This window comes from Elephantulus edwardii, unplaced genomic scaffold (genome assembly GCF_000299155.1).
Source record: "Elephantulus edwardii isolate Elephantulus edwardi_28Jun2011 unplaced genomic scaffold, EleEdw1.0 scaffold00027, whole genome shotgun sequence".
NCBI lineage: Eukaryota > Metazoa > Chordata > Mammalia > Macroscelidea > Macroscelididae > Elephantulus > Elephantulus edwardii.
The window spans coordinates 753,385-767,770 of NW_006399777.1; the positions used below are offsets into that span (position 1 = coordinate 753,385).

Sequence of the window (14,386 nt, forward strand, 5' to 3'; positions counted from 1 at the left end):
CCCAAAATCTCTGTAAATGTTTATGAAAATTAATAAAATATAGAAAAAAACCAAAAAAACCATGTTTAAATCAGTAGAAGAGAATATTCCTTTAGAATACATAGTATAAAAAATAAGACACTAAAAATTCTAAAAGAAAATGTCAACCCTCTTTTGCAGAAACCATAAATTAGAAGCCTAGAATCTAAAAAGGCGAGTTGTTTTCCCTACATAAAATTTACATTTCTTTATCCAAAAAAAGAACCCCAAAACCAAACCCCAAATACCGACAAAAAATGAAGTTGAAAGAGTCAACTTATGTGATTAAAATGCCAGTCATTTAGTAAAAACCAGAACCCATACACATTTATATTGAAGGAGTAAGTGTTTGGGTGTTTTTTGGGTTTTTTTTAACCCCTACGGAAAAGATAAAAGCAGACAATTCACCACAGAGCGAACGCCAGTGACTGGTAAATAGATGAAAAGCAGCTCAAGTCTCTGGGAGCTGGAGACAAATTAAGAAATAATGAGGGAGTATTTTCTATTCATTTTTAGCAAAATCAAGACTGACAACCACTCTTCTCAGGAGACGGTGTGTGGGCGTCTGGAGCGGTGGTTTGGGGTTCTCATCCATCATCTGTTTGGAGTGCGGTGCAGTACGTGCTGGGCTACTAACAGAAGAGTAGGCAGTTCAAATCCAGCGGCTGCTCCAAGGGAGAAAAATGAGACTGTCCTCTTCCCAGGAGGTGTGCAGCTTCAGACCTGACAGAGCGTCGGTCACCAGGGCCAGGGCTGGCTTGGCAGTGGCCTTGGCTTTGTGGTTATCACAGCTTCCTGTGCTCTTGGACCTTCCCCTGGAACCCTGCTACTTGCAGAGAGAAGCAGTGATTGCTCACTCAGGTCAAGGCTCAGGGTAGACACGGCAGGCTGGATGGGGGAGCGGACCAGAACAAGGGGAATTCTCCATTGTAGGGGGTGGTTTGAATTGTGTAATGTATACAGCACAGTCTATTGATGCAACCATACCAAAGATCAAAATTCTAGTAAAATTCTAGACACGGCCAAGCTTACTTGAGGCTGAGTAATATTGTGACCTGCATATTTCCAAGCTTATCAGCTGGTAGTTTAAAGTGCCCTCTGGCTGAATCCAAAAGCTTTTTAGTTTGGGCTTTTTGTTACACAAGTTGACTACAGAGCGCTAATTCATGAAATACAGAAAAACTACAAAAGAAAAGTGGGAGGCAGAGGCTGAATGAGATAACACTGCAGCTGTGTATATTGCTATATGCTGTCGAGGGGCCTGTGACTCATAGCGACCCTACGTACAACAGCCCTAAGCCCTGCTCTGTCCTATGCCAATCTTACTGTCTCTGATACATCTAACCCCATTATCTCAGAGATGGAATAAATCCATCTCATTGAGGGTCTTCCTCTCCTGTGCTGTCCCTCCACCCTCCCAAGAATGATGCTCGTCTCCAAGGACTGGTGACACCTTGCAACATGTCCAAAGTATGTCAGACAAAGCTTCAGAATCCTTGCCTCCAAGGAGCAGCCTGGTTTAACTCTCTCCAGGATGAACTTGTACGTTCTCTTAGTCCATGGTGTATTCAATACTCTTCTCCAACACCACAGTTCAAAGGCATTAATTTTCCTTCTATCCTCCCTAGTCATTGTCCAGATCTCTGATGCATACATAGCAAGTGATTGCAAAGACCATGGCCTATATCAGGTGTACCTTAATCTCCCAACTGACATCATTGCTCCTCAGTACTTTGGAGAGGTCTCTGACAGCTGAATTTCCCAATGCAATTCGTCTTTTAATTTCCTAGTTGCTAGTACCAAGAGTGCTGATTATAGAGTCAAGCAAACTGAAGCCGTCAACAATCTCAGTCTCTTCATCATCCATCCAGTGCTGCCAATTGGCCCAGTGGTGAGAATCTTTGTCTTCTTAATGTTGAGCTTCAATCCATATTGAAGGCTGCAGTCCTTGACCCTCGGCAGCAAGTGCTTCAGGTTCTCCTCAGTTTTAGCAAGCAGGGTTGTGTCATCTGCATAATGCAGACTGTTGATGAGTCTACCTCCAATCCTGATGCCATACTTCTCACAGAGCCCAGCCTCCTGGATAATCTGTTCCACTTATAGATTGATACTCTTCCCAATTTTGTACCATGCAGTGTTTCCTTGCTCTGTTTTGATGACTGCTTCCTGGTCCAAGAACAAGTTTCACATAGCACAATCTTGCATTAGTTAAAAATACTCAGTATTTGTTGACTAAACATGTAAATGGTTTTATATCAGAATGCATTTTCAAGATTCAGTAGTCAAAGCAGAAGTTCCAGTACAACTCAGCCTGACAAGAGAGCAGCTCCAGCCCTGTCACTCGCCTGGCCTTGTGGGGCCAACCAGGGGCCCTGGCTGCCCTGCATGGTCCTGCCTCATGCTGGCTGCTTAAGTGAGCCTGTCGTCATTGCCACTGAGTTGGAAGTGACTCCTAGCTGACTCCCAGTTGGCTTTCAGACGCTGTAAATCAGGAGATGCCGTTTTTCTCTCAAGGAACAGCACATGGATTTGAACCATCTACCTTTGGGGTAAGGGGGTAGATGTGTTACAGATAGTGAGATTGGCCCAGGACAGAGCAGGGTTTAGGGTTATTGTACACAGGGTCACTGAGTGTCAGGTGACTTGGTGGCACATAACAACCACCACCACCACGTCTGGATTGGAGGTTCAACTTCCTATCCGCTGGGCCATGAGAGCCCAAGCCACATGGCAGAATTACTGGTCCTCTCAGCTCCTGCTGCGTGGTTCACAGACTTTCAGGAGCTCTGCTCTCAGCAGAGTCCCTGTTTGGACAATGTATTCACTATCTGCAGATGTGGCATTGACCTGCCAACTAGCTCTCATGGGAGATACTCTGACAAGGGCCCTCAGGGGTGGCCTCCCTGTTCCCCAAGAAAAAGCCAGGACCAAGATTTCACATCTGGGAGAAAAGATCAGGCTGGCTGAGCCCTTGCTGTTCCTAGCAAACACAGGTGACTTCCCAGCATCAGGAAGCATGGTCCAAGACCAGGCCTCTGGAAAGGGCCTCACAGTAAACTCTGGGACACTGCAAAGAGGGTGCTAAGCCTGGTAAGAATGAAGGGAGTAACGAAAGCTAAGAACCTATGCTTGAAGTCAGTCGGGGAGAGTTCACGAAAGGATGTAAACACTGACTCCACAGAAGGTGCCTTTGCCACTGTGGCTTGGTGCAACTGAGCTGCCTGCCTCACAGCAACCCTGTCAACACAGGCGCTGAACCCTGCCCTCTCCGGCACCGTCCTCCCAACGCCGATGCACTCGAGCTCACTGTCACAGTCCCTGCCAGCCCATCTCATCCAGGGTCTTCCTCTCTTCTGCGGACCCTCCACCTTTCCCAGCACACGAACCTTCCTTGTTCATTTTACCTAGATCCATAATCAACACTTATAAGCAGCAGTCAAGAGAGAGATGCACTGCATTAAGATGGTCAGCTGCGAAGACCTCCATAAACTGCCGAACAAGGATGTCACTGTAGAGACTAGGGTGCACCTGACTCAAGCCAGGGTTTTACAAATGCTTCAGAGGCCTGTGGCACTTAGACAATGAATCAAGAGGAGCAAGGAGTTGGTATCTCTGAGTTGTAGGTGAAGAACACTGAGTGTCCTGTGAGCTGCAAGCAAGTGCAACCAGGGGCTCCTGAGAGGTCGGGATTGGGAGACGCTGGGTACGTTGTCAGGATGGGCAGTCCTCGGAAAGAGAGCATGCTGGGCAGGTGGACAGTCAGAGGAGGAGAAGACGACCCTCTACGGGACAGCGACGCCATGACTGTAACAGTGGGCTCAACACGGCAGAGATGTAAAAACGACCTTCGTTTTCTTACAGGAGATTCTCTTATAAAATATTTAAACACTTTACAACAAAATTCATACCCTGAAGTCTTTGTGACAAACCACGGTTTTGCATACACACTTAACATCTTGGCCTTTAGACGGTGATCTTCACTCATTCCTGTCTTATTTTTCTAATTATTCGGAATCTTCCTTAGTTCAAAGTAATCTTCTCAAACCCCAGAAAAAATGACAGCTGTCCCACATCAGCTGACGCTAGGACTGTGGACATTGTCCTGGTGATTCCTGATGAGGACCCTGGGCCTCGGTGGGACAGCTCAGCTGACTGTCGGGACTGACTTTCCCGTGTGGATAACTGTGTTCATGGGTCACCTGCTCCCTCTTTTATCATCCCTGGATCTCCCTCTATCCCCAGGTGATTTAATAATAATGGCGATAGTCCACCTCGGTTTTTGTTGTATTTACTTCATTAGTCTGTATTAGAAACTAATTGTAATTAATGGAATTTGCAGCTGATTATAATTAATAGAATCATCTACAAGTTTCTCTCGGCAGGTGGGGAATACATCTGTACTGTCGGTCTTTTTACCCATTTAACAATCTGTCACCCTTCATCACAGAGTCCAGACCTTCTCTGTCTTTATATTTTAGCACAAGGTTTTATAATACTGATGTAAGTTCTGTATAAATACCGGTTTATTTATAGTTCCTTGGATCCAAGCTTTATTCTTATTCAAATAGAGAAACACTCAAAACTACATCATGAAAAGATCTGTATTTATCTGAAGAAACAGAAAAACCATTGTCAATATTCTCTGTGTGTTAATAAAAAGTTATTAACGGTCAAGTTGACTGTGACTGTGACCCTGTGCCCAGTGAAGGAGGCTGTCAGTTTAAGGAATAAGGTGTATCAGAGTCACGCCACAGTCTTTCTGGTCACTTGCTATGTATCTCAGAGCTAGACAATGAATTAGATGACAGAAGAAGAATTGATGCCTTTGAGCTGTGGTGTTGGGGAAGAGCACTGAACATCCCGTGGACGGCCAACAGAACAAACAAATATGTCTTGGAGAGGGTGCAGCCCAAGTGCTCTTTGGAGGCAAAGATGAGGCTTCGCCTTAAATACTTTGGGCATGTTGCAGGAGGGGCTGTTCCTTGGAGAAGGACATGATGCTGGAAGAGTGGAGGGTCGGCGAAGGAGAAGACCTTCAACCAGGTGAAGTGACATGGTGACTGCCCCAAGGACTCTAGTGTGTCAGGAAGTGTGAGATGGCACAGGATAGAACAGGGTTCAGATCTGTTGTTCAGAGGTTGCTGAGTCGTGCTTGACTCATGGTGCCTGACAACAACACCACCACCTCTAAGGTACCCTGGCCATACTTTATTCTTTTGGCCATCCATAGATACTCAGTATTTTTGCTCAACATCACAGTTCAAAGGCACTGATCTTTGCTTTTCCAACTTTTTGACACATACAAATTGAAAATACTGTGGCTTGGATTAGGTGCACCTTCATCTTTAAACTTTATTCTTCAGACCTTTAAAGAGATATTGACAGCAGATTTTCCAGTGTAACATGGCTCTTGACTTCTTGACTGCTGCTACGATGCGTGTTGATTGCTGATTCAAGTTAAATGGGATAACTGACAACGTCCCTCTTCCCTCTAACTCTCATGATGTTGCCGGCCAGTCCAGTGGAGAGGATTTTTGTTTTCCTGGTGTTGAGATGTAACCCATATTGAAGGCTGTAGTGTCTGCTCTTCTGCGGTAAGTGCTTCAAGTTCTCCTTCTGCAAGGAAGGCTGTGGCATCTGCAGAACACAGGTTGTTGATGAGTCTTCCTGGAGTGCTGATACCACATTCTTCTTCATATGGTCCAACTTCTCTCGAGTGATTTGCTCAGACTGAACAGGGATGGAGAAAGGATACAGCCCTGATGTACCCCTTTTCTGATTTCAAAGCATGCACTGTGCTCTCGTTCTGTTCAGACCACTGCTTGTGGCCCATGTGTATAGGTTTCATCTGAGTTCGAGAAATTACTCTGAGATTCTCATCCTGTCAATGCAATCTGTCACATATTATTTACAGGTAACACTAACCAGAACCTCTGACTTTCCGAAACAAGGTCTGTCTGCCCCTGTCTGTCTGTCTGTCCTCCTCATGTGCTCCCTTCCACCTACACAGCCTCCTTCATTTCCTCAATGAGGCCAAATCTACCCTGGTATCAGGAACAGCCTCACATGCTGGCTTTCCTTAAAGCACTCCTGCCTTCATTCCCCTCCCCAACCGCGATCTCCTCTTCTTTCAATACTCCCTGCTCCTTTGCAGTTACATGGGCTCTCTGCCTGGTTCCCTGGTAAAATCCCAGTCCTCAAGTGCAGGGGTCCAGGTCTCACACCTCAGAACCCTAGTTCTAACAGAAAACCTTCTGTAAGCATGTCCACCTCAGCTAAGCTCTGGTGTGTGGATGCAGGAGGGAATGAATGATGAAAGGTAAGTTCCTCCACTGGTCGGACGTGGACGGTCAGCGGAACTCCTTCGTGGGGGCAGGTACACGCTGCTGATAACAATGAATGCTAGTGCTGTGGGGATCTGTTTACAATCTGTATCCCTGCTGCTGGCCCGTCACCACACATCTGCCAAGTGAAGATGTCTGGCATCGCAGCAGGCTCTCCATAAAGCGTGGCTAATCCTGGGTCTGTGGCATTCACTTCAGCTTCCGACTTAGACAGTGCTCTCAGCCGTTAGTAGAAGTGATGGTGGTGAACAGACACTGAGCCTCCACGTCTCTGACCCGAGGGGTTTAGGGCCCAACATGTCCCCTCCTCTGGACAAATGATAATGTTTTCGATGTCGTGATGAAGGTGCTCTAATTATGCCAAGGAATTCTTTCCTGCCATGGTGAAGGGTGTTGGAGAGCTGTCAGTCCTCCCTACACTTGAGGCCTCGAGTCTGAAGAGCTTAAGCAAGTTGGTGCGTCTGGTCTGTTTCAGTCACATCGTTCTGGAGAGATTAAACAGTCATTACCAAGGCTCGGTTTTCAAAAGCCAACTGACCAGACATATCAACAGACTAAAGGGATCTTAGGGGGACAAGAGGCTGAGGGCATCTGTAACGTGCTAACGGCCTCCGTGACAGCATCTTGTTTGGATCTACAAAGTGTCTGTCTGCATACAGTTTCCCAAGGCCTTGCAGCTTCACTCTCTGTGGTCTCTACAGAAGGACAGCTAATCCCCTAACCATGCAAGGTTAGCTTCATCATTTGGTTCAGAATTTGGTTACTTAGAGATGGAGAGAGAGAGAGAGCATCTTAAGATGTTCAATGGAAACGGAGACATTTCACCTTCTGTCCTTGTGGCCAAATAGCAGAGGGCCCGAACGGTTACTATAGCAACACCATCCCTGTCTGTGTAATCATAGCTCTGAACTGGTTCCTGATCTCAAGCCACTTCTTCTGAAGTACGCTTTATCACTGCTTGTTGAAGGGGACCCTTCTGCACCAAACTGAGAAACCAGTGGTGACCTGTCCCGCAGGTCACGTTCAGATGCCACCGCGGCCCGACCCCTCCCTCCACGGGCGTCATCCCTTCTCACACCTCACGGTCCTGAAAAGCCAACCTTCTGACAGTTCCGGGAGTGCACTGAGTGCCTTCCCACGTCTGCGCCTTCATGCTGCCTGGTGCTCTTAGGAGGATACTCCCCCCATCTGCCCGCCACCTTTCCATTCTCTCATCACACAGTTGTTGAAAAAGAGACACCACGCATGGCAGGCTGTTGGACTCTGAGAACACAATGGATCGACACTGTGACTGTGTCAAGTCGGAGCCAGGGAGGTTTGCTCGGGATAACGCGAGGTTCAGAGCCACTGCTTAAAAGGTCCTGATGACTCCCAGCCGACCCAACAGACCTTAATAATGACGACAACCTCTAAGAGAAACTTTACACCCAACCATCCGCCTTACATTTCTGATGCAGATGCCAAGACTGAGGCAGAAACAGAATGCTGGTACCAGGAAGCTGGTAACTTCTGTGCTTCCTGCAGACCGCCCAGTGCACACACATCCCAGCCCAGAGGGGACGGAGGGGTCTACGAGGAAGGTGTCTGCGTTTTCAGCTCACCAGCAAGTGCCAGGTGGTTTTGAGAAATGCATTTTTTACTTGTTTATTTCAGTATTGTTTTGCTCACACTACACACTGGAACACTAATAAATTCTGAGTGGAAATGACTTTTAAGCAGTAATCCTTACACACCGATCTGGGGCCACACTATGCTCATTTAACTGTCTATCTCTACTTTCCTGTCCCTTTAAAGAGACTGCTTCTGGTTGTGCAATTAAAATAATAAAAGTAGCTCAAAATCAAATTTCTAAGGGAGAAATAAAAAATTTTCCCTCTGGACCCATGAGACTACCCTCCAATATTCCATCCCTGTCAGCTGTGACAATTTATCATCTGCTGGAAGCTGTCACAGTGGGGCTTTCGAAAAAAAAAAAAAAAAGAGAAGAAACTAAGAAATAGGTTTCATCTCTGAAGCATGGCGATCCGATTTCTTGAGACTGACAGTGACAGAGGAACGTGAGCTGAGCTTTTCCAAGCCAGAGCTCCCTCCTCCAGTCACTGCTGACCTGCACGGCGGTGGTCCTCTCAGCATGGCTGAGCACAAGCTGTTCCCACCAGATGAGGAGTGAGGAGGCTCCCCCCAGATGAGGAGTGAGGAGGCTCCCCTTGCAGGACTCGCACGCCCGCCACGCAGCCATCCCACCACACGGGACAGGAATTCCAACCACAGCATCCCTGGAGATCAGCAAGCACTTGCAAGTGTTCCAATCAAAAGAATAACAATTTAAAACAATTGTTCTTTTTTTTAGTTTACTGGCACTTAGCTGACTTCAGTTTCCTTGTCTGTAAAACAAGGAGCTTGACATAAATAGCTAGAAGACTGTTGTCAGATGTTCTACTTCTTGGGTATCCCAACAGAATCAGTTGTTGTTGCTGTTAGGTGCCATTGAGTACGACTCACTGCAACCCTATGAACAGCTGGCCTGCACCCTGCCTGTCCTGCACCGTCCTTCTCATCTCTGACGCATGTCAATCCATCTCGTCCGGGCTTTTCCTCTCCTTCGCTGATCGTCCATCTTTCCAAGCATGATGTCCCTTTCCAAGGAAAAGCCTCGTCCAGTGACATGTCCAAAATATCAAAGTGCCCCCAAGGAGCACTCTGCCTGCACACTTGCCGAAACACTTCTGTCTGTCCTTCTGTCAGTCTGTGAGATGTTCAGTGCTCTTCTCCAACACCACAGCTCAAAGCTCCCAATTCTTCATCCGTCATCCTTAGTCACTGTCCAGTTCTCTGATCACAGGTGTGGAGTTATATGTTTTTTTTAAAGAAGTTATTGTGATTGAAGTGAAGAGAATGCAAATTAATTTGCCATTCAGCCACTCATACATATTTTGTTCAGTGACATGAATATTAATGTTATGTTATATACCGTGAAGTTGGAACGGGCTCCTCTCTGACCCTCCAGCCAGTTTTCAGAGGCTGCCAATTACAAGGAGGAGACTGTTTATCTTTCTCCCAAGGAGCAGCTGGTGGATTCGAACCATGTGCCTTTGGGTTGGCAGTACAGCTCGTCACACACTAGGCCACCAGAGCTGCCTGTCATTTACCAGCCCCAGTGAGATCCCACTTTCCCATCTGCTCTCTGAACTTCGGATTCTCATGGATCTTTCTCTACCTCTGTGCATCTGATCACTCTCGGATTGGATACAGCTGTTCTCCTCACCCATCTCCACACGTCTGTGTCCTGCTGAGGGGAGCCCTGGGGCTGAGTCCCCAGGGAGGCTGAGTCCCCAGGGAGTCACTCTGTCTCCGGCTGCTGAAATCCACTAGCAGCTCCGAGGGAGAAAGATGGGCAGTCTCGTCCCACTGTGATTTACAGCCTCCGGAGCTGACGGAGGGCCCTCAGGAGCGCACTCAATGGAACTCAGTGCTATGTTTACAAATGTCCTCTCTGCTCTCCCTCCCCTCCCCACCCCGCATCCATCCAAGAGCCGTTCTGCACGTAAACCTTTCCGCAGCTTTCCCCGTGGTCTTACACAGTGCCTTTCCTGTTGGGACTGACTTAGTTCACTTAGAATGAGGTCCTTTGGAAACTGTTTTTGGAACATGAAGAAAGTTACTTACCGAGAGAGGTGCAGCCAAGGACATTTTCCAAGCACTTGACCAGGGCTTCAACATCACTGTCCTGTCGAAAAGAACAGAGATTTACTGTGACTTAGTGGTCAAACAAAAGTCACTGACACAGAAAATATTTCAGTGAGGCAATAAAATTAAAACTGAAAAATCTGGTTATGAAATTATTTTGTAGTATATTTTTTTTAAAAATAATGAAAAAAAAACCCTCTGTATCTACACGCATGTGTACCTCTCCATATACCAGTTAATGAAATGGCCCTGGTAGCATAGTGGTTTAGCATTTATTTACTAATCAGAAGGTCAGTAGTTCAAACCCAGAGGCTGCTCCAATGGAGACAGACGAGGCAGTGTCCTTCCGTGAAGACCAGAGCTCTGGACATCGTCCAGGGCCACTGCTGTCTGTCTGGGAGGATCACTAGCAGTGGAAACTGACGCATGGGGTGACCCATCACATTCTCCTGCCTCACCTGTCGTAGTTGCTGTGTGACGCTGAGTGGGAACTACCAGAGGGAGAGGCCCCAGCGGAGAGGTCCTTGGCTGGAGGAAGCGAGCGCAGAGGGCATCTCTGCCCATGAAGGCAATGAGGCCACCAGGGAGCCCCAGCCGAAGCCTGCCTCCTCCTGGCACAGGGGCCTGGGACCAGCCGCTCGACACACCAGGCTCAGCGTCTACATACGTGAAGCACAGGGCTGGATCACATGACCACATGTCTTCCAGCTCGACACCGCATTCTCCGACTGAAGAGTCAGTGAGCGCAGGGGATGGTTTACACAGACGCTTACAACCCCCTCCTCCCCGCTCCTCCTGTGTCATTCCTCATGGCGAAGGCTGGAGGCTCTCTTACCAACGACGCTGAGACCAAGCTGTCCCTGTGTCATAACCTGCTCTGACCGACAGGACGTGACAATGGTGGCATTATGCTAATGAGGCTTGAGGAAGTGCTGGAGCTTCCACTTCATTCTCTTGAACCATGGAAGGTCCAGGCGAGCCCACTGGAAAGGGCTCACGGTGACAGGCTCTGGGGTCTGAGAGGCCACAGAGGCCAGTCCCAGTGACGGTGCCCAGCCACCAGCCAGCGCCTCTGACAGACAGGGAAGTGAGGCCATGATGACCAAGCTAGGACGAAGCTTCTAGCTGAACGCGGACACGTGAGCGACTTGAATAACATCCTCAAAACTGCCATGAGGCCAGACGACGCACAGAACCAGATGTTCCGAGCCACTCCACTCTGGGGTCTTTATCCCACAGCAAAAGATAACAGACGGAAAACAGAGCCCCCTCCTGGGTCCTTTCCGCGCCCAGAACTGGGCGAATGCACATGTGTGCACGTCTCTCCTGCGATGAGCGTGGAGGTCAGACAGCGGGGCAGCACCAGCTCTGTGGGCTCCAGGCGGACGGCAGGCTCCCTAAGGTCAAAGTGCACCATCATGGGGAGCAGGGAAGAGCTTCCACCAACCTCCGTTCCCTCCACTGTCAAGTGAGGATGTCCTTGTTATCTGCACCGCGTCTGCGACGACTCACTGTGGTCCAATCAGCAGCAGATCTGACCTCGCCCTGTCCCTGCCATCCTCACCATCCGACACGCTGGGCCCACAGTTACGGCCACCGTGTCAATCCGTCTCATTGAAGGTCTTCCTCCTACTCTCTGACCCGCCACCTTCCAGCATCAAGTCTTCTCCCAAGAACTGACCCCTCCTAACATGTCCAGAGGATCTGAGATGAGGGCTCCCCATCCAGGGCTCCGATTTCCAACCACAGCGTATGACGCGACTTGTCTCAATTTTCACAACAGCGTCCGGAGCCACAGGAAATGAGACGGTCAGTCACACGGCCCCAGAAGCCTTTGAGGAAACAGTGTACGGGGCTGTGGGTTCACGTTGCTGTGTCCGATCAGCCTGCAGTCACCCTGAATTTTTCTCTACATGAATTTATCTTTCAGACTGTCCTTGTCTTGCCTTCTCGCTGGCCCCCGTTTTTTCTCTCCTCCTTGCCCCACCTCGTCTGTGTCTAGGTCCATTCTCGTATCCCATTGATTCCCTTCTGCCTGCCTCGCTCTCATTGAGAACCCGTGATGGCTGACCGACTGACCACCGCGATGCCCTGGAGAGCCTCCATCAACAACGGCTGAGAGGATTACGTACAACCTCGCTCCTCCCCCAAATCACAGCCCCACTGAAGTCGTCGTGAACTCAGATGCGGCTGACTGTTAAGGCAGTGGCTCCCCGGCTCCCACTTTCGGAACGGCCTCTCGACCTGAGGACGCTGAGTGTTCGAGGTGATCACGTGGAGGAGGGAGGCGGCAGGGATGCGTGAAATGACGCAGAGCATCTGCTCTCCCCTCACACCGTCCGTCTGTCTGCTCTCCCCTCACACCGCCCGTCTGTCTGCTCTCCCCTCACACCGCCCGTCTGTCTGCTCTCCCACAAACACTCGACAACACAAAGGCGGCGTGTGTTCACACCCTGACCTCTGCGTGACATTCACGTAAGGACAGGCCTCAGAGCCGAAGTGCCCGGAGAGCCCATCACGTAAACCCAGGGCCTATGGGCTTCATCCCCGGCCACAGGATGAAATACTTGAGAATAAATTTAACCAGAGACACTAAAGAAAACAAGAAAACACTACTGTAAGAAATAGCAAGAGAGAGAATTAAATGGAAAGTGTTCCCTGTTCATGGATAGGAAGACTGAACATTGTGAAAACGACAATCCCACCAAAAGCAATCTTTATGTTCAATGTAATTCCAGTGCAAAGAGATGGAAAAGTCAGCTGACAAGTTTATTTGGGAAGGAGACCCCAAATATGCCAAGCTTTTCTAAAAAATAAAAATGAAGTGGGAGCACTTCTTTATCTCAAAACCTGCTATACATCTGTGGTAACCAAAACAGCATGGCACAGATACATTAACAGACACATGCACCAACAGAATACAATCCAGACACTACCTATAGTCATTTGGCATTTGATAAGGAATCCAACCTATTAAATAGGGACATGACAACCTCTTCAACAAATGGGGCTGGTAAAGATGGCCATCTACCTGAAGGTGGATGAAAATTGAAAAAGAAAACTCACGCTATCCACAAATATTAACTCCAGGTGGGTCAGAGACCTGGAGTAAAGCCATAAGGATCCTAGGAGAAAGTCCAAGCACGTTTAGAGGGCCCAGCCCACAGCCAGATGTCTGAGCGGAACGCTTTCAGAATCCCACAGCCGGCTCGTCAGGGCCTATCTCCGCTCCCCCAGGGAACCCTCCTCCAGACACCGGCTCACAGGCTTGACGCTGCCCTTCTCTCCTCACCAGTGTGACCGCAGAGGGCCGCACCTTCTCCTGGACCTTGGAAATCAACGCTTGTCCCAGGGAAGACTCCAGAACCAGTACTGCCGACCCCAAACCTCCATCTCTCCGTCCACATTCCACGACTCTCTCTCGAGCTTCTAGCAGACCAGAGCCCGGCCAATCCCTCTACTTCTAGTCTCAAAGCTCTCTGTCGTCCGGCTGGAACCTGCCCAAGTGCACCCTGCAGCGGGTTTACAGAGGTTGTAAACCAAACGGGGGAGAAGGCCCAGCTTTCTCCCCGGCGCAGCTGGTGGATTTGAACCAGCCGTCTTGATGTTAGCAGAGAAACTCTGTGCTCCGGCCCCTGAGGTGCCCTGCGTACCTGCCAGCTTGTTCCGCGAGCGGCCTGCAGCCCCGCATCCTGGCCGTCCTCCTCGGACCCCGACAGCCCCAGTTCTTCCTCACCGTCTTCAGAGCAGGAGTCAAACCCCTCGGCATAGTACTCCTCAGCCACCAGTGGGTCCTCCGGGATCTCTACACAGAGCACACACAGCCGGGTCACTCGTCATTAACGTGAGTGAGGCTGGGACCCCCGGGACAAAGTGTTCACAAATGGACAGACCCGCAGCTTCCTGCGAGTATCGCATCTGGTGGAACGCTGTTAGCATCCACAAAGGGAGGCCACCCAGGGAGGGAGGGGAGGCCACCGAACCAAGCAGCCCAGGAGCCGATCCGCTTTAAGTACAGACATGGAGGCAGGAAGCCTCATCGCAAACGAGGTCATGCAGGGGCTGGGCCGCCCGGTGAGCGTGGAGCTGAGCTGTCTAAGCAGAGGTGGGCAGCTGGAACCCACCAGGTGCTCTGCAGGAGAAAGATGGGCATTCTCCCCCCCATGCGATTTACAGCCTCTGGAAACCTGCTGGAGGGTGAGCTAGGAACCACACAACAGGTACAGAAGCAGAGCACAGTGTCCTGATGGCAGGCCCAGGACATAATGCTTTAGCAGAGGGAGCTTGGGTGGGAACGGGCAGCATTGCTCCCGGTGACTTTGTGAAAGCAGTGTCCG

The 14,386-nt window shown here is 49.3% G+C and overlaps 1 protein-coding gene across 1 annotated transcript in view; it reads right to left on the reverse strand.

The window, feature by feature from the left end:
• The window catches only part of NEK11 (NIMA-related kinase 11), a 189,685-nt gene that overhangs the window by 54,016 nt on the left and 121,283 nt on the right, over nucleotides 1–14,386 (reverse strand). Inside the window, exons 12-13 of the mRNA XM_006883396.1 lie at nucleotides 13,703–13,854; nucleotides 10,029–10,089 (exon numbers count right to left, since the gene is read on the reverse strand). Coding sequence (XP_006883458.1) covers nucleotides 10,029–10,089; nucleotides 13,703–13,854 — 213 coding nt within the window. The remainder of the gene's footprint in view (nucleotides 1–10,028; nucleotides 10,090–13,702; nucleotides 13,855–14,386) is intronic.